The sequence below is a fragment of the Diadema antillarum genome, unplaced genomic scaffold (assembly GCF_040938485.1).
Source record: "Diadema antillarum isolate AM-2024a unplaced genomic scaffold, OU_Dant_1.0 seq00000127_RagTag, whole genome shotgun sequence".
NCBI classification, from domain to species: Eukaryota; Metazoa; Echinodermata; class Echinoidea; order Diadematoida; family Diadematidae; genus Diadema; species Diadema antillarum.
The window spans coordinates 354,945-374,475 of NW_027271206.1; the positions used below are offsets into that span (position 1 = coordinate 354,945).

At 36.8% G+C, this 19,531-nt stretch overlaps 1 protein-coding gene across 1 annotated transcript; it reads right to left on the reverse strand.

The window, feature by feature from the left end:
* Nucleotides 1-2,209: 2,209 nt before the first annotated feature.
* Nucleotides 2,210-9,708, reverse strand: LOC139727354 (betaine--homocysteine S-methyltransferase 1-like). The gene is made up of 7 exons (XM_071638313.1): nt 9,693-9,708; nt 6,454-6,644; nt 5,107-5,301; nt 4,191-4,302; nt 3,472-3,668; nt 2,933-3,014; nt 2,210-2,499 (listed from the first exon to the last, which is right to left on the reverse strand). Exons 1-7 carry the CDS (start codon nt 9,706-9,708, stop codon nt 2,210-2,212), a joined length of 1,083 nt encoding a protein of 360 aa, XP_071494414.1.
* Nucleotides 9,709-19,531: the final 9,823 nt, after the last annotated feature.

The following is a 19,531-nucleotide window of genomic DNA, read 5'->3' on the forward strand; positions in this document are numbered from 1 at the left end:
ACAGGACGCCTGAGTAATTTTAAAGGATTGGTACAGTATTGGTGGATATGAGAATTGGGCTTTAACTTTTTGCGAGATACCAAGAAAACATTTATGATATAGTACAGAGCATACCATTTTAAGAAGAATTCAAAGTTTATTTGATGAAAATCGGGTTTGGAATGACTGAAACATCCAAAAACAAAGTAAAACAAAGCGATCGTAATAAAGTGTGGGTCCCACACTTTAGTAGAATCGCTCTTTTTGGATATCTCAGCCATTTCAAAACCAATTTTCATCAAACAAACGTTGAATTCCTCATTGAATTATATGCTTTTTCATATTGCATAAGAGGTTTCTCATTATTTCACAAAAAAAAATGTTAGAAACCTGAAATTAGGTCTCAACCAAAACTGTACGATCCCTTTAATCTTAAAAGCCTCGATCTTTTCTCCCTTGTTATATACGAAACTGTACCTCCTACCCTTCACTCTCATTTCAATCAGTTTTGAATTAAATTAGGATAGTCGCCCAAAGTAAACAAGTTATCTACCCTTTATATGCTTACTGTTTTAAACTATGTAGAAACGTGGAAATTCATTTTGGAATATTTATGTATATACGTGTATATATATATATATATATATATATACATATACATAAATATATATATATATATATACATATATATATTGTATAGTTTTATAGTGAAAGAAAATAGACTTGAAGCGACGTTGCTCTCGATCTTGTTCTCCCTCTTAATCAATAGAGCTTTCGGCCTGTCATCAGGCCTTCATCAGGATCTACCAACAGAACAATAATAATTTATTGTTTAAATGGCATAATGTGTCATGTTATATAACGCAAGGTCGTATAATACCAATCTTCTGCTGTATTACCTTTATATACACAAATCAATGATTGATTTGTGTATATAAAGGTAATATCACATAAATCGCTACATATCATGGCACACTATGCCGTTTAGACAATTATTGTAATGTGTATTCTGTTGGTAGATCCTGATGAAGGCCTGATGACAGGCCGAAAGCTCGATTGAGTAAAAGGGAGAACAAGATCGAGAGCAATGTCCGCCTCAAGTCTAATTTCTTTCGCTATATTGTATGACCCACAATGAGGCACTGCGTACGTTTGGGAAAGGAACAATCTCAGATCGAACTTTCATATATATGTAATTATATATCTATATCTATCTATATATATATATATATATATATATATATATATATATACATATATATAATATATATATAAATATATATATATATATATAGAGAGAGAGAGAGAGAGATACAATAACTTGTATAAACGAAAAAAAAGATACAAGAAGTCACATTGTATATCACGGGACTTGCGTCTATCACTCACGAGAGCCAACCACAAATACGCTCGAGCATACTCTCCTAGGTTTCCTCCACTTAGTATGAGAAGAAGAGGAGTAGGAGGACTCAGACGGAAATTTCGAAAACTATTCCTTGTCATTTAATCAATTATTTCTATTGCGCTTATCCGTCTACATCTACGAAACGTATATCACAATAATGAATAAAGTACAAGTCATCATTATTATAGAGACAATCAAAACGCTTCGTTGAGTGTGCGGGGGAAGATGTGTAACAATTGAGGTTTTTTATATTTCATTTTCTTTCTTAACGCGGATGGTCATCCTCATTTTCGCAGATGTTTGTCATTGTTAAAGTCAACTTTTGTGGTCTTCCTGTTATGCTTGGTCATCTGTTTGAACAAGACAATGTGTGGTATATCATTGAGGTAGATAATCTAATAACTTGAGCTTTGCGTCAGTGGTAATTGTTTGGCACATTAGTACTTTTCTAATTTCTATGGAATAGCTGGTTGTATAAAGTCTTCTGTGTGGTAAGCAGATGTAAAAAAAAAGAAAAAAAAAGTACACAGATTCTGCAATGAGAATACTACATAAGCATAATCCGACATACACAATCAAATAAGCGGCGAGGTGGGAGAGGCCGACCATGCAACTCCCTTGTAAGCTCGTTAGTTTTCATAACAAAGCCTACAAAAGACTAGCGCCCAACTGGATGCAGAATGCGACTCTGAATGTTCATCCCGATCTTAAATCATCCTGAGGGCATATCATATTAATGATACACACGCAGGCCCCTCAGAATAATTCAGAATAATCCAAGTAGTCTATTATATAGACTACTGCGATTTTTGCGTCGTTGGTATTTCATGCTTCTTTGGAAGAGTCTCCTTTTGTTGATGTCCAGGAGAATCCTTCTGGTAAGTATTTGCTGTCATGTGCGCCGGCATACATGTTCTTGAAGACGTCCGGCGAGTACTTCGAAGCCTCAGGGTGCCTCCCAAGTGCTTCGGCCATGGTCCTTGTGTAGTGAGGGGCGTTGCCACAGCACAGTCCCATGTACTGAATTCCGAGTTTATTAATTTTCCGTGTAAAATGGCCGATATCGTCACGACTGCACAGCCGACAGTCCATATTTGTCGGGTAGCAGGAAGCTCCTAAGACATCAAAAGCAATTTCATCATCAAGACGTAGTGCCGTGATGTTACTCCAACAAGTCAATCAAAATCAGATAGCATTCACTACATGTTACTGACAAATGGACCTCTTACAAGACAATGGTGTTAGTGTTTCAGCCGCACAAAACACACCTCGGTCTATAACTTTTTTTTCCAATTACAATGATTTCAGTTATACTATTTATGAAAATATTCTATCCGCATTGTCTTGGGCGCATTTTACAAAGTAGGAGTAGACATGAGCTGGATCCTGGAATGTTAACCTTTAACTGTCAAACGATGGAAAGTGACAGTGACTTCGTTAAGCTTTCCCTAATTCTGTGGGAGTTGGTAGACTGACAAGTGTCTTCACAAACTGCTTGAACCAGCAAAAGTGTACGTCTTAGGTACCTATGATTCATGAAATGCAAACCTGTGTATGGATCTTTCAGCTGCCACAGCGTGGGTTCCTCTTCGGTCGTCCGGTATGGAATCGGCACAGCAGCCAGCGGAATCTGCATGCAAATAATACGTAGAGAGCAGTTTATTTACAGTAAACGTTATCATCACTCTCACGATAACGTAAAAATCTGACAAAACTCAGAAAGAAAAGAAGGAGATATCTTGAAACAGAACGCTCAACAGAAGGTCTTACTATATCAGGTTATTTAATTGCCTAGCAAATCCGACTCCAGTCGACCCTTTTTCCAAAACCAAGACAACCACACCCATAATTCTTCGTCTCCGACATGCTGTTTTTCAAGGTAATGGTCCCAGATCGGAGTTACAACCCTACCCATGAAAAGTCGTTTCATAATCCCACGATGCCATGCCAAACTTTCATCTTACATGCAGATCCGTGATATCAGTGCACCGTTTACAAAGTAAGCTTACCGTTCTGACTACCCTTAGGTCTATAAACTTTATACACTAGAATTGGTATCATCCCAAAGAATCACTAGCGCTTGTCACCTTAATTCCAGCTGCTACCGCCTCCTCCAGCAAAGGAATCATGGTGTAGGGACCTCGCATACAGTTGAAACCCACAACGTCCGCTCCTGCAGCTTCAAGCCGCTTCAGGGCGTCGACGACCCCGATGTCGAACAGGGCGGGCTTTCCGTCGGCTGTCTTCATCCATTTGGCAGAAAGTGTGATGACCGCCGGTAATCCTTGAATCGCAAATTCGTATTTGATACGTACATAATCTATCATGAATCCTTTCAAGAACAGTCAAGTTCGTATTTGACTCGGCTGCTTCATCAGACCATGAACTTACAATAGGCACATGGTCAGACGATTTTCTTTGCTCTGGAGCTGCTACATACAAACACTCTGTGTAGAGTGCAGGGCACTTTTGAAAGACACCCTTTGCAGAGCGAGAACTTCATTTTGATCGTTTCAAGCGTGACTCACTTTAAAGAGAGCAGTTAACGAATTAATAAATTGATCAATCGATTGATTCATTAATTCCTTAGTTCAGTGACTAATATTGATTAATTCCTCACATCAAATCAGTAAATACACTCTTTCTACTCTTTGACAAATGGGGTGTCTTTCTTACATCTTTTTTAGCCTGACATTTTCCTTCTTGTTCTTCTCCGGGATCTCGCGGTATTTCTCCTTGATTAAAATCAAACAGGAAAAAAAAAAAGACGAGCAAATTATTCAACAAGAAACAGTAGAATCCACACCTTTGCCGTGTTTTTGAATACACTGTAGGGCCAGGAGCGCCTCGCCGAAGAATGAGAAAGTCTCCCCAATGATGTAGTCTGCCCCTTCTTCAACCGCCCATTGGATCTGCTCCTGTAATGAACCCATGACACCAAACACTGGCAGTTAGACTTTGGTGTTAAAGTGTGTATATAGCTCGACGACATCATCTGCAACCAAGCTATGGTTGTAATGAGTGATCGAGGCTGTGGACAGATCATCAGGGGCCCCATTTCATGGCAACTCTTGCTGGAATGCCAATTTCCAATGGCAACAGCCAATCAAGAGACTGGATTCTTGTCGTTACTATGACAATTTTATAGCAATTCCAGCAAGAGTTGCTATCATATCAACTTTTCATGAAACGGGGCCCAGGTCGATTGCTATCGTACGAACAGCATGATTACAAATTAACAATGTTCATATTAATATGCATACCTGAGTACAGGTACTCCAGGATTTGGAGACAGTGATGGTGAGAGTATGATAAAAAAACGATTTGAGCGCAATATCTATACTAGCAATATGAAAATGCAATTTCCATTCATAGAGATGGAGAAATCTCATAGATACACAGTGTCCGCATGCTGCAAGCAGAAACAGATCTTGTTTGGAACCTCTCGAGTAGATGACCTACTTTCAAATGAGATCAACACCCATTAAATCTTCCACTGGTGGTGACATAGCAAAATAAGACAAACTTGTTTAAAACCAGTGGAGGATCCAGGCGAGGGTGAACCGGGCGCGCGCCCGCCCCCCCCCCTTTATTATTTTTGTTTTAATTATTATTTTTTGTATTAATTTTGTAAAGGTGCCCCCCCCCCCCCCTTTACGGAATTCCTGGATCTGCCCCTGAAAGCGGAGCTGAAGTATGAGCGCTCAAGCTCATGGATTTACCTTAAACATGGCCCTCGTTCTGGCCTGGCTCTCCTCATTGTCGGGGAACCAGTCGCCCGTGTTGCTGATGTCGCCGCACATCAGTGTTCCCGTTTCGTCGGCGACCTCGCGGGCCATTCTCAGTGCTCGTCTGTTAAGGGACTCCAGTTGTCCTTCTCGGTCCATTAACGACATCTTCTTCCGGTTTGCGTAATACTTTGAGAAACGAACGGGTTGATGAGGGATACAAGCTAAAGTTAGTATCCAAACGGAAGGGTCAAGGATTGCGGACGTACAATATAATCAATCAAACAAACTATCTATATATCTGTCTGTCTATCTATCTATCTATAGAAAGAGAGAGACGGAGATGTAAGAGATACAAACAGGAGCATTCAAATCATGCCAGACAAGAGAAGAATTGGTGTGGTGACGTGATCGATTTTTTCCCCATTTTTGTTAAAAGTCTATTTACTTTTAAGCTGCTGGGGCGTGCCCTCATGTTAAGTACAATGATTAATGCTTGATGTCATATGTCTCTACGAAATTTCCGTGGTCTAATAGTTTTGTAAGGTCTTCTAGTAACCATACGGTTTTAAACTCTTGGGTTATGATACATTTACACACTTTTCACGACATTCCTTTCGACATCTTGGAATTAACCATTTATTTTGATTTAAAAAAATCTGCCGAGGTATGTAGAAATCGGGCCACTTTTTTCTAAGCGAAGTCATAATATGGGCCCTTTCATCGCAGTCGAAGACCAGAACCTGTTTCGTTTTCTTTTTTTTAGTTTTGTAATGCTAAATTTTGGTAATAATATCTCTTCTGGGCCCCGTTTTATCAAAAGATACAATCGATTGTAAACTCCCTTACCACACAGGCTGCAATAGACTTATGATAGAAATCAACCATATAATCAATTATAACTCTCCATAAAACAGGGCCTTGATGTCTAAAGCCGAAGGAACAAAATAATGGGATTTAAATCCAGACATCCTATTTGGACGTGAGTAATGACGAAAAAAAAAATGATAATGCGTTAATACGATTCTGCCTTACTGTTGGAGCAAAGATCTTCTTTTTTTTTATTGTGTATGTGTTTATGCGTGTTTGTGGGAACACTGTTTATCACCAGATTACAGGGTGTTAAATACAAAACACTATTTGGTTGTTTTGTAACGAAATCTTAAATGAACACCAAGTTTGAGTTGCTTATTTGCTTACTTTTTCATTTTTGTTATGTCAAGTTTCCTGTAAAAAAAAAAATGGAACGTTTCATAGACCCTACATCTGTTCATGGGTCTTGGGCAGACAGAGTAAAATCTATGAGGAATTTTAATCATAATTTGTGCCTGGCGGCCATACCGTCAGGGCGACAACAACATCACTTCCGGCGCGAACGAAATCCCGGTACATCTGGCGAACTAACTCTGGGTGATCCATCACTACTTCGGGAACCAACGGGCCTGCCTTAACGTAGCCCTGTCGCTCAAAGGCGAAGCAATATCCTTCCGCGCAAATAAGTGTCTCGCCCGCTTGCAGACGTTCTCGAAATCCTGTAGAGGTGAACGAAGTCTTGTCATAAATGAAAGGTATGATATGATATGTACATATACATGTATATGCATAGTATTACAAGTAATCATAAGTGTAGATATAGATATAGATAAGATATATTTGATTATATATATATATATATATATATATATATATATATATATAGTAAGTTAACGAATCAGTAGAAGAACGTCGTAAAAAGAATAAAAAATAAATAAATAAATCCTAGATCTTGAAGATCTTAAAAACGGAGCATAGCTCTCAAATACTGAAAGGCAAGGTCACACTCTTCATCGGTGCCCATGGTGTGACAAAAGATCTTAATCAAACCCGTTTCTGAAACAGACATGAAAACACCCCCAAAGAGGTGCGTCACTACTGGTCGTGTCGGGACTCCTTGACAGTCGAGGAGGGTCTCATTATGAAGGCTGCAAAGATCAGCAACTCATCATATCATCACGAGGTCAGCGAGAAACTTCGAAATCGACAAGAGAAACAGAAACGAATATATATTCATATATTCATACATTACAGTTGAACAGGACGACTAGCTCAAAATGTGTTAATTTGTTATTTTACGCAAAGTATGGGCTGATCCATCTTGAAAGAAAACAGAAAGAAAAATGATAAAGTTCCATTATACACAAATTACATTTTTGTTGTTTTCGTGGGTTTTGTTTTACTGTGACATATCGCGAGAGTCCTGTCATAGATGTTAACCTTGTATTACCATGTATGCCTATCCCTTCACACACCCAGACCAGAAGGGCATATATCCGTTAAAACACACACACACATACACACACACACACACACACACACACACACACACACACACACAAACTTGTATTAGGATGTAAGAACCAGAACGATGATTCGAACTCTACACTTCCCGCCCATAAACAGCACAATACTCTCATTATTATCAGGGGACCTGGAATCGAAGCTGAAATTAGCAGCTCGTTTCATGCTCGCGCTGCAATGAGAGTGAGATCTTTAAACTACTCCTTTATTATCGTGAACGGACGGTATGAACTTTGCATAAGTTCTACGCCTTCAAAAACACATATACATGATTATCTTTCTTGATATTAAACAATTACAAAGGGGGCACTCAATGATTTCAACTATGTAATTGAAATCAAGTCAACGATTTTCACAGAAATATCACTTAAAGTAGATTTTGATTCTAAGACATTGAGAACATTAGTCAGACCAGTAATTGCAATGTTGTGTACATAGGGCCAACTACATGCTTTTGTTCACTAATGTCTGTACATTTGTCAAAATAAAAAATAAAGATGCTTATTTAAAGTTTGTAGATTAACACAAACATTAAACTCTGTAGGACATGGCGTTATAATGTAGGTCCTATGCTCCTGTTTCTCAACCTACAATAATTGATTATAACCTTTATCAAGCCAGACAATGTTTTCAGTGACATTGGCTATACTTTTTTCTGTAAGGGCAGCTACACTTTCGACACTAAAGAATAGTTACGCTCAAATGTCCGTATGCAACCTTGGATAGTGAATCCGCGGAACGACGTTGGAAAAAAACAAAACATTTAAACTTCTCCATGTTATGCCACCCCCCCCCCCAAAAAAAAAAGAAAAAAAGAAAAGGGGAAATGAAACAATTTCGTAAAGAATCTTTGATCACTCTGTGGGTATTGGCCTCGAGTATTTTTTTTTCAACAGATCAGAGTTCTTTTCACTGCAATTTACCGTCCCTTTGATATAATATGTGCGTGATATAATGCGCTCCTCTCCGATACAGTCAAAACTGCTTTGGCCAGAGTGACGGGAAGGTCATCGCCTTTATGCAGGTCACAAAAGTGGTTAAATAACCCGTCGATTCTGAATTAAGCGCCATTTACTCAGACTAGGGAATTTCTTCTTCCATCACAGATAGTGATGTACCAGACACGTAACTATAGAGGGGAGGGCGGCGTGTTTGCGGGTTCAAACGACCCCTCCAACTCCCCCCCCCCCCCCCCCGTTACGGCCTGTATACTCAGTATAACATGTCACTCATCTGCAGCTACCCTACAGTTTGGACAGAAGAATATGACTTGATCGCTATCCTTGTACAACTGAATTGGATCGTTTTATGTGAATGGTAGATAATAGTAGCGGGAGAATATCTCTTTTACAGTAAGGAGAGTACCGAATGTATCGCGTTTATTCAGCTATTTCATTTCAAGCACGGACAAAGTACATACAACACGTGGTCGTACATGTAACCCATGATCCTGAACATTAATGTTTTTTTTTTAAGTTGTTGAAGTCAAAGTGTTGCTACTTAATTACTGCATGATGATATCACTCATGACTAAAAGGATTTTGTACTACAAGTATATGGCCTCACTTTACTGACATCAGCATATCAACAATAAGGCTTTATGACGTAATAATGTCAGCTCAATAAATCTCCCTATTGCGCATCCCGTATTCCATTATGTTTATTTCTGTTTTGGTTTTTATGTCACGACTTACACCGCATGTATACAGAATCAATACATACGGTGTGCTTTTATTGGGGCTAATATTAATATAGTCCACAGGTATGATAATATCGATTCATGATTTATGCATGTTATTTGTGGGCTGCAGTGATCATCTTTTACTCATGGGAGATGCGGTCTGGGAAGTCGGTATAGGCTTATCTTGATATTAAAACACAAATACACGCGGGGTAAAATGAGTTAAATGAATTCTACAGGCGATTCACCACATATAGATGTTATTCAGAGCTAAATATACGCAGACAGGAGGTACAGTAAATCGTGTTATCTATCGACTTGTATGTAGTAGTGCGTGGGTAAATACGTCTTCCTGCATAAAGGGGATTGGAATGGCAAAATTGCGTTATTCAAAGACAGGCATTCCATTCAAGATTATTGAAGCGGCAAAGTGATAATGGTCCCGACAAATTTAAGCGTAAAAACTTCGTAAATACTACGCCTACGTGCCCAGTTCACCCCTAATAAGTGTATCAGGTTACACCAGAATTCATGACGAAGTATACGTAACATTGTCACCTACCTCTAACTTTCGACATTTTCCTCAAAGTTCTTGGGGTTGTTCCTCTCAACTTGCCACTGTATTCAGTGTTTACTTCGTCGCTGCTCGACCGTCAGGAACGCCGGAGTGGTGCACAGGAATGCCGTTGTGTGTGACCCCGGTCTCGAGTTCTCAGGTGCACGCAACCTGGTGCACGCACGTGCAGCAACAACACGGGGGTATCATGGACTTTGCAGGTCCATGTTTATACCCGGGAGGTGCTACCATTGTTATACTTTTAAAGGGGGTATTAGAGCTCACCTAGAAGGTCCTGTCCAATATATTCCCTTCGATATACTTTTTGGAGCTCCTTGTGCCACACATAGTCGAAGTTCGAACGAACATTAAACAGATTAAGACATGCTTGGGCACAACAGTCAGCTACATGCAGTTTCTACACCATTTATGTTGACGCTAATTAACTTGCTAGCTGCCCAAACTGAGTACAACGCAGTCAGTCTTTAGTGGTTAAAGTGTACCATGGAAATCAAATGTGCGTAAAGCTAGAATAGACAGACAAACTCAGGGTATTGGTACTCTTAAAATGGGAAAGCTACCGAAAGCTCTGTGCCACTGGGGGTGAGGTTCAATCGAGCTTTCTTTCTTTTCTTAACATTCTAATAAGTATATGATATTATTTTTTTAAGTAATGAGATAGGCTTGCCTTTATTGCTTTAACTTGAGCTTGTTTCGCAAGTCATGATATTTCCTTAGCTATAAGGTCTGCAGGTATAACTGTATACCAGTAATGAAAACGGTTATAGTTCAAGTGCACACACACACACACACACACACACACACACCCCTCCCCCTTTCTCTCTCTATGTAAGCACCATGTATACAGTATATATACCTCATTTGATGAATCCTCGATTCAATAACAGCCCTCAAGCGGACATCATGTGGAAGCAACCACATGATGTCCAAACAAAATGTTTTACGAGTCTCGTTACACAACACCTCTCTGAATCAAGTTCTTCATTTTAAATACTTAGGTTTGTGGTGTGATGAAAATTTAAACTGGCAATTTCATATTGAAAGTATGTTGACAAGGATTGGAAAGATGGTAGGTTTTCTCGGCAGATTAAGACACTCTGTAAGTGAATCGATTTTGAAATTAATTTACAAATCATTGATTCTTCCTCAATTTGACTATGGAGACATTATATATGGGTCATCGTTTAAGAAACACCTCTATAAACTCCAAAAATTACAGAATAGGGCCGGTCGAATTATACTAAGATTACAACCTGATTCTCATGCTTCTGTTCCCGAAATGCACAACGCCTTAAACTGGCAACTTCTTGACCAAAGAAGATATCACTCTCTTACTTTTATGTATAACACAATGAATATTTTAACCCCTTCTTATTTAAAAATGAATTTGAATTTGTAGCTCATTCCTATCCCTCCCGTTTTGGACAAACATTAAGACTTCCCAAACCTAGAACTGAATACTTGAAGAAATCATTTAGGTATAAATATGCTAAGGAATATAATGAACTTCCAATGGATATTAAGATTTCCCCCAGTGTTCATTTATGTAAATCTCAAAGTTTAAAGGCCACTGTCCCATCAATTTAATTTGTTTTTGTTGATGAGAAAGAGCTGAATCATTTGAATAAGCACAGGTTAAATATAAGTCATGATTTATTATTTTCCCCTTTTCTTTCCCTTGTATCCTTTTCTTATGTTATTTAGTTGTATCAGCTGTAATATGCGATGTTGTTGTTCTTGGGGGTTTTTTTCTCTCTCTCAGTGTCTATGTACTTCACACCTTCATGTTTACAATTTATGTATTTCATAGTTTCATATTGTATTTGTAACTTCCATGTTCTGGACCCCATGGAAGACATGGGCAATCCAGCCGTTGTTGTTTTTCTATGCGGAAAATAAAATCAACAATCAATCAGTCATAGCAGGAGTTGATATCCCTCAGGGAGGAAAAAAATACAGTGTATCAACAATGCCCAGAAAGGCTGTCCATTTTGTACATATATTTGTTTAATGTGTGTAGACGTGCCATATCATAACAATACTTTGGTGTTTTATGAAAATGATCGTACACAACAACTTAACTATAATCTTTATCTTCATTAAAATAATATGATCAGGGCCTATATCATGTACGTGGGCGCTAACAAACACAAGTCCTACACCCATATATTCCAGACAAACACTTTTTGTTATCATTATAGTCAAATAGTGAGATGTTACATAATCAACTCATGAGGTCATGGATAATTTGACTGCAGAATCTGTCATCACGCCATCATAAGATTGGCAATTCAGATTTTTACAGTGCATGTCTTAAATTAGGATATTTTTAATATATTTTGATCCTCTAAAATGCGCTGCCAAATTAAGGATCAATCATAGATATAAGGATTGCGACCATAAGGCTTCAGAAGTTCTGCAATCGAAGCAATGACTGTGACTGTGTTTGTGTGTTTGTTTGTTTGTCTGTTTGTTTGTTTATTTGTTTGTTTGTTTGAATGTGTGTGACATGGTCCGATTGCTTTTCTTGTACCTCTTCCTTTTATCCCTTCTGAATCGTTATGCCCACTCGTTCATGTACGCATGGACGTACGCAAACAGTCATTACTCTTTTTTAAACTTTTTACTCAGGGTACTCGCTAATAATTGTACAAGCTCTGCTTTTTGTTCAACTTTTCTCCATATCCCCCCACATTCCTTACTAGAGAGGGTTTTTTTTTAACTCATAGTGAATTCATGATGGCCAACTATGTAAATTACGTGTATCCATACAATGATGCAGCTCTTTTGTTTGCATTTGTATCACTGCTTAACATTCACCTTCTTTTACAAATCGATTATGCTACTTTGCAACTGTTTTGTATTATTTGGATATGGAAACAAATAAATGAAATGAAATGAAATGAAATGAAATGAAATGAAATGAAATGAAATGAAATAAAATGAAATGAAATGAAATATATGAAGAGTGAAGGGCTCATATGAAAGAGAGTTTGATACTCGACTGTTATATGTAACGATGGTAAAAATGAAGGATTAGAATTATGATAAAACGATATAATGCCAAACAACAAAGATGTTGTTTTCTTGTACCTGATGCTTTAAGTTAGTGTAAGCGTCATCTGCAGTCTAAAAATAACAATCAGTCTTCAAATCTCAGGTGTATTGCTGAGGTTTATTAGCTTTGCAATTCAGCGTTGATGAACGTCAAAGAGCATGTGACAATAGAAGGAGAGAAAAAAAAGGCAGAGTTGATACCAATTATATAATAAAATGTCTTTGACACCAAACAATATAACAATGTCACAAGAAATTGTATCACAGGCCTACTCTATCTAAGACGAAATACCAAAATGTATGATTATTTTGATGAGCTAATTAAATCATTATAGTTATCAGGTTGTCTGTTATAAATCGTAGCTAAATAATGAAAAGACGAAATATCTTTTTTCTTGTATCTGCAATCACGTGGGTAATGAACTATCCATCATTTTAAAAATGGGGGTAAATCAGTGAGATTAACTTTGTAAAGGTCCGATGGATTAAGATTTGCTGCATAATCTCTGAGCGTTCATCTAACTTGAGCGTATTCTGAAGACAATTTGAAAATCAAGAATGTTATTTATGTTAGGTAAGGTTAAACATTTTGTGGACTTTATAATATAAATTATATACAATATGTCCACAACCTCAGTGTTTTAGAACTCCTCCCGATACTGCTATACATTTTCATTTCACACATGCATGTTCACATGCATGTTTTTTTATTTTCATTTCCAATCAAACACAGGTAATACACTTTGACATGATTACATATATTGGAACATAATAATACATATTGGTTCTTAAAAGAACTTCATGGAAATGAAAATTGAGGGGCTGCTAAAAAGCGAACTTGTAGATTGCAGTCCCCTCACTTACGTTACATTACTACAATACATTAATTATATATGACTTTATAACACAATACAACGATACATGTACCGTACAAGCTAATCATTGAAAGTATACAGTTTTCATCAGTGGCGTATCTAGGGGGGGGGGGGCAAGGGGGGCACGTGCCCCGGGCGCCACTCCTTGGGGGCGCAAAAAAACGAAAAAAAGCGAAGAAAAGAAAAAAACGAAGAAGAAGAAGAAGAAAAGAAAAAAGAAGAAGAAAAAAAAAACTCGCCCGGAAGGGGGGGGGGGGAGAATGGTGGGGGGGGGGGGGCAGAAAACCAAATCAAACAAGATAAATACAAAACATGATGATGACGCGGACAAAATGACAATGTTTATTGTGTTCACACAAGAATTCCATGTTCCGTAAGCTGAAATACAAAAATTTTCGGCGCGCTCGCTTCGCTCGCTCGCCAAATATATATAAAAAAGAAAGTAAGAACAAAACTTGATGATGACGCGGACAAAATGACAATGTCTATTGTGTTCACACATGTCATTTGATATTTAGCAGGCAAAATGTTTCACTGAGCAGCGGCTGCAATTTCTTTCGTTCTGAAGGCGATCGCCGATTGGATCAAAAGAGGACGCCAACGGTTTCGAACATACGGGTGGGGGGGCGCAAAAAAAAAAACATCAAAAAAGATAAGAACAATACGTAATGATGACGCGGAAATATACAAATTTCGGCTTCAGTTTGTTGGTATAAATCGTTATCTATAAGGTCGTCACTATATCTTGATTAGAATTGTAAGATTTGATAAGCAAAAAATGACAAAAATTCCATGTTTTGTACGCTGAAATACAAAAATTTTCGGCTCGGTCGCTGCGCTCGCTCGCCAAAATGTATATATATATATATATATATATAAGAGAGATAAGAACAAAACGTGATGATGACGCAGAAATATACAAATTTCGGCTCACTCGCGCGCACTAATTTAGAGTATTTTTTAAAAGTCCTCAGTTTGTTGGTATAAATCGTTATCTATAAGGCCGTCACTATATCTTGATTAGAATTGTAAGATTTAAGAAGCAAAAAATGACAAGAATTCCATGTTTTGTAAGCTGAAATACAAAAATTTTTGGCTCGCTCATTGCGCTCGCTCGACAAAATTTATATATATATATATATAAAAGAGAGATAAGAACAAAACGTGATGATGACGCAGAAATATACAAATTTCGGCTCACTCGCGCGCACTAATTTAGAGTATTTTTTTTTAAGTCCTCAGTTTGTTGGTATAAATCGTTATCTATAAGGCCGTCACTATATCTTGATTAGAATTGTAAGATTTGATGAGCAAAAAATGGCAAGAATTCCATGTTTTGTAAGCTGAAATACAAAAATTTTCGGCTCGCTCGCTGCGCTCGCTCGCCAAAATTTATCAAAATTCGCTACATTTAAATCACCCTCAAAAGACCCCTTTTAGGTGCTTGAAAAAAGCATATCATGTAGACTTTGTTTAAAGTCCCTACCGGGATGGGGTTGGGGTTGAACACTTTTTCAGAAATTAGGGGCGCAATTTTCGTGCTTGCCCCGGGCGCCGTTTCCCCTAGATACGCCACTGGTTTTCATTCAATCGAATCGGATGGTTACATGAAGTACAGTGTATACGCTTTCACATGTATACAAATACACATAGACATAGACATACACATACACATACACATACACATACACACACACATACACATACACATACACACAAGCACACACACGTACCCACATACACATTACGCACACACACGCACGTACACACACATGTATGCATCCACATACATTGTGCACACACAGAAGAGAGTAGGGAAAGAGAGGGCGGGAGGGGGAGAGGGGGAGTAGAGAGAGCGAAGGGCAGGTCAACAATCTCGATACAGGGTGAAGAAAAAAGAACAACAATTCCAAACAGTCAAACTAATCATGGGGTACATATGAGCTAATCAAATATTTCTTTAAATTACTAGAGAATGATTTCAAACTAATGGAATCTTTTATATTTTTCTCAAGGGAATTCCAAAATTTTGGGCCACTGTAGATGAACGTGGATTTTGTAAATAGAGTTCGGGTAAGGGGCAAATGATATTCATCTGTTTGACGAGTGGGGTATTTATGAATATTTTTATTCTTATTAAACATATTTTCAAAAACTGAAGGAAGTGACTTATTATACAAACTGTACATAAATTGACCAAGGTAATAATAATACAAATCCTTTACTTTCAAAAGCTTATTCTCCACAAATAATCCGTCAGTATGGGAATATTTGGAGGTATTACATATTACTCGAAGTGCTTTTTTTTTGTAACAAAAATAATCTATCCAAATAAGTTGAATGTGTATTTCCCCATACTATAATTCCATACGTTAAATAAGGTAAAATTAACGTTGAATATAACATTAGCAACTTTTTAACAGAAAAACAAAACTTTACTTTATTAATTACACCTATGTTACTGGAAATAGTGCGGCATATACAATCTATATGCTGTTTCCAAGAAAGCTTACTGTCTACAGTTACACCAAGAAATCTAACAGAATAAACCTGTTTTATCACTTCATTTTCAAAAATTATATCATGTGGCAATTTATCAAGGGTATTACTAAACAACATCACATTTGTTTTCGGCAAATTAAGCGATAATCTATTTGCTCTTAGCCATTGCATTATCTTGTTCAATTCTATATTCATGACATCAACTAATGTATGAGGATTTGAATGAGAAAAGAAAAGATTAGAATCATCTGCTAATAATATAAAAGAAAGAACATTTGAAGATTTTGGAAAATCATTGATGCAGATAATAAAAAGTAACGGCCCTAGTATACTTCCTTGTGGAACTCCACAATCAACTGAGCGCAAAGAAGATTTTTCATTGTTTATACAAACAAATTGTTTTCTGTCTTTCAAATAGCTTCTGAACCACTCCAAGGCCTTCCCACGTGTACCATAATGATTAAGTTTATAAAGAAGAATGTCGTTGTTAATCGTGTCGAAGGCCTTGGAGAGGTCCAGGAAGATTCCTGCAGTATGTTGAAACTTATCAATTGCTCGAGATACTTTTTCAGTGAAAGATAATATTGTTATTAAAAAAATCTATAACTCGAGAATATATTATCTTTTCTAATATTTTAGATATATTAGGCAAAAGAGATATAGGTCTGTAATTATTCAATTCTTCCCTGTTACCCTTTTTAAAAATTGGAACAATTTTTGATATTTTCATAACATCTGGTACCTGCCCTTGTGATATTGATAGATTAAAAATGTGAAACAAAGGATCAACAATATAAGGTATTATATTTTTTAACAGTATATTATCAATATCATCATAACCAGAACTTCTTTTAGAAGGTAAATTATGAACAATATCTAAAATCTCATATACTGTTACAGGGGAAAAAAAGATTGAATTTTGATTACCTACGTCCAGATAATCATAAAATTCTTTAGTAGACAACGGAATATTTGCACAAAGATTCCGGCCAACAGTTGAAAAATGTGAATTAAATATTTCTGCTATCATACGTAAATCTTTTATTTCAAATCCATCATTCTTAATTTTAGAAATAACATTTTTTTCCTTATGCTTATTCAATTTTTCATTTATCAATTTCCAAGTATTGCGCATATCATTTTTAAACAAATCTAATTTTCTCATATAATAATTCCTTTTTTCTTTACGCAATACCATAGTGAGAGAATTTTTATATGCAGTATACTTATCACGGGATTGCTGTGGTTTTTTAGCCTTACTTACATAATACAAATTATTTTTACGATTAATTGAACGTAATAATGACTTTGACACCCATGGCAATCTTGGATCACGTTTATAACTACCCAACTTCTTTTTAACTAATGAAATATGTGTATCTAACAAAGTAACAATCTTATTTATAAAAATTTCATAAGCTACATTCGTATCTTGCACCACATATAAGTCAGACCAGTCAATTTCCATCAAAGATTCCTGAAACTGGGCTATATTCTGAGGTGTAAACTTACGCCTTCTTTCATAATTCTGAGGTATTTTCGTCTTTAACTGTAAAGATGAACACATATAAATAGCATAATGATCAGATATATCCGTAAGTATAATAGCAGAATCAGGAAAAGGGTTTACATTACAAAAAATATTATCTATTAAAGTGGCAGATTGTTTTGTTACACGGGTTGGTTTTGAAATCAAGGGTGAGAAATATGCAGAGAGCATAATATTGAGAAATTCCTCGGGATAATAAGAATCATTACATTTACTTAAATCAATATTAAAGTCACCCATTAAATAACATTCCTTATTCAAAACTGAAGATTCTTGTAATAATTCATTAAAATAATCAAAAAATAATTTTATATTAGCATCAGGGGGCCTGTATGTTACGCCTGATAAAATATCTTTCCGATTAGGCACTTTGATTTCTATGAATAAGGATTCAACAAAACTTTCCATTCGACAGATATCTTTTCGAATGAAAAAATCAAAATTGGATTTAACATAGAAGGCAACACCCCCACCACTTCTATTATATCTGTCGTTATTTATCAAATGAAATCCTGGGAGATTAAATAAAGAGGCAGTATTATCAGTGAGCCATGTTTCTGTAAGCCCAATTACGGAAAAAAATGAGTCTGTAAAATTATCTTAAAAAATACGCAAATTTTCAAAGTTTTTATTTAAACTTCTTATATTCATATGCATCAGGGAGAACTTTTCGCTAACATCTTTGGACTTAAATTGATTAACAGTGACATATGGCGAAGAAATATCTTGAAATTTATCATTAAAAATATCATTTGTATGAAAATTAATATCTTTGGATATTAGGTTGTCAAATGACAGCGAAGCAGTGGCATTCTGATTATTTGAATCAAATACAAATATATCATGAAAATCCTGTTCATTCAAACGACTGAAGTCAAAATCAAATATCGAATCAGCCATTAAATCGATTCAATGCTGGAAGACCCTGACGGTCGTAACAAAACCACCGCACGTCCTGTAATGAGAAATCTACTGACCTGTTGAAAGAAGAAGAGGGAATGAAAAGAAAGAGTGTACATACATACACACACATGGTACATACAAACACATGCATACAAACACATACACAAACATACACGCAAACACACACACACACACGTTCATATACAGACGCACACACATACAATGTACTCATACACATCAACGTCATAAGGGGACTTACACATCTATCAATTTAAGGAGTCACATCGGTCTCTCCAAAGGAGCACAGGAGTAAAACAACCTTATGTTCAAACTACAATCTTAGAATTTGTACCGTTCACTAATTTCATTGGTACTTTCATTACCTATCAATAACTATCACACACACACAAAAGTCACGAATTACACGAGTGCCCAAAAAGGAGTTAAAATCCCTATTAATGAAAAATGCTGTTCGGATGTTTCTAATGACCGGGGGCACTCGGCCACTGGTGTATTTTGCCTGGCAGTCCGATCAACGCATGTAGATATTTTGCTGATGCATTTATGTGTCACTTGAATTTCCTGTCTTATGTAGAAATAATGACCTTAATGCTGCAATATGTCTTCTATTATAGGGCCTACATCAATGTGCTGTCATAGATCCCTTTCTTCTGTCAGGGTCAGTGTGAAGCTAAACATGACAATAGTGTATATCAAAACCAAGTCCAAATATCCTGAATTTGTGTACATTGATTGTTAAATGTTGAGTTACAATTATGATATCAGGGTGTGGAAATTACCAGCAAATATTGTCAGCACAATATATGTTATAGACATATACAGAGAGTAAGATCAAAGTGTACAAACTTACTCGGCAGCCGCAGACGTTAGATTCACATTCAAGACTGTCGATCAGAGCCAAATCTGAATGTGCTAAT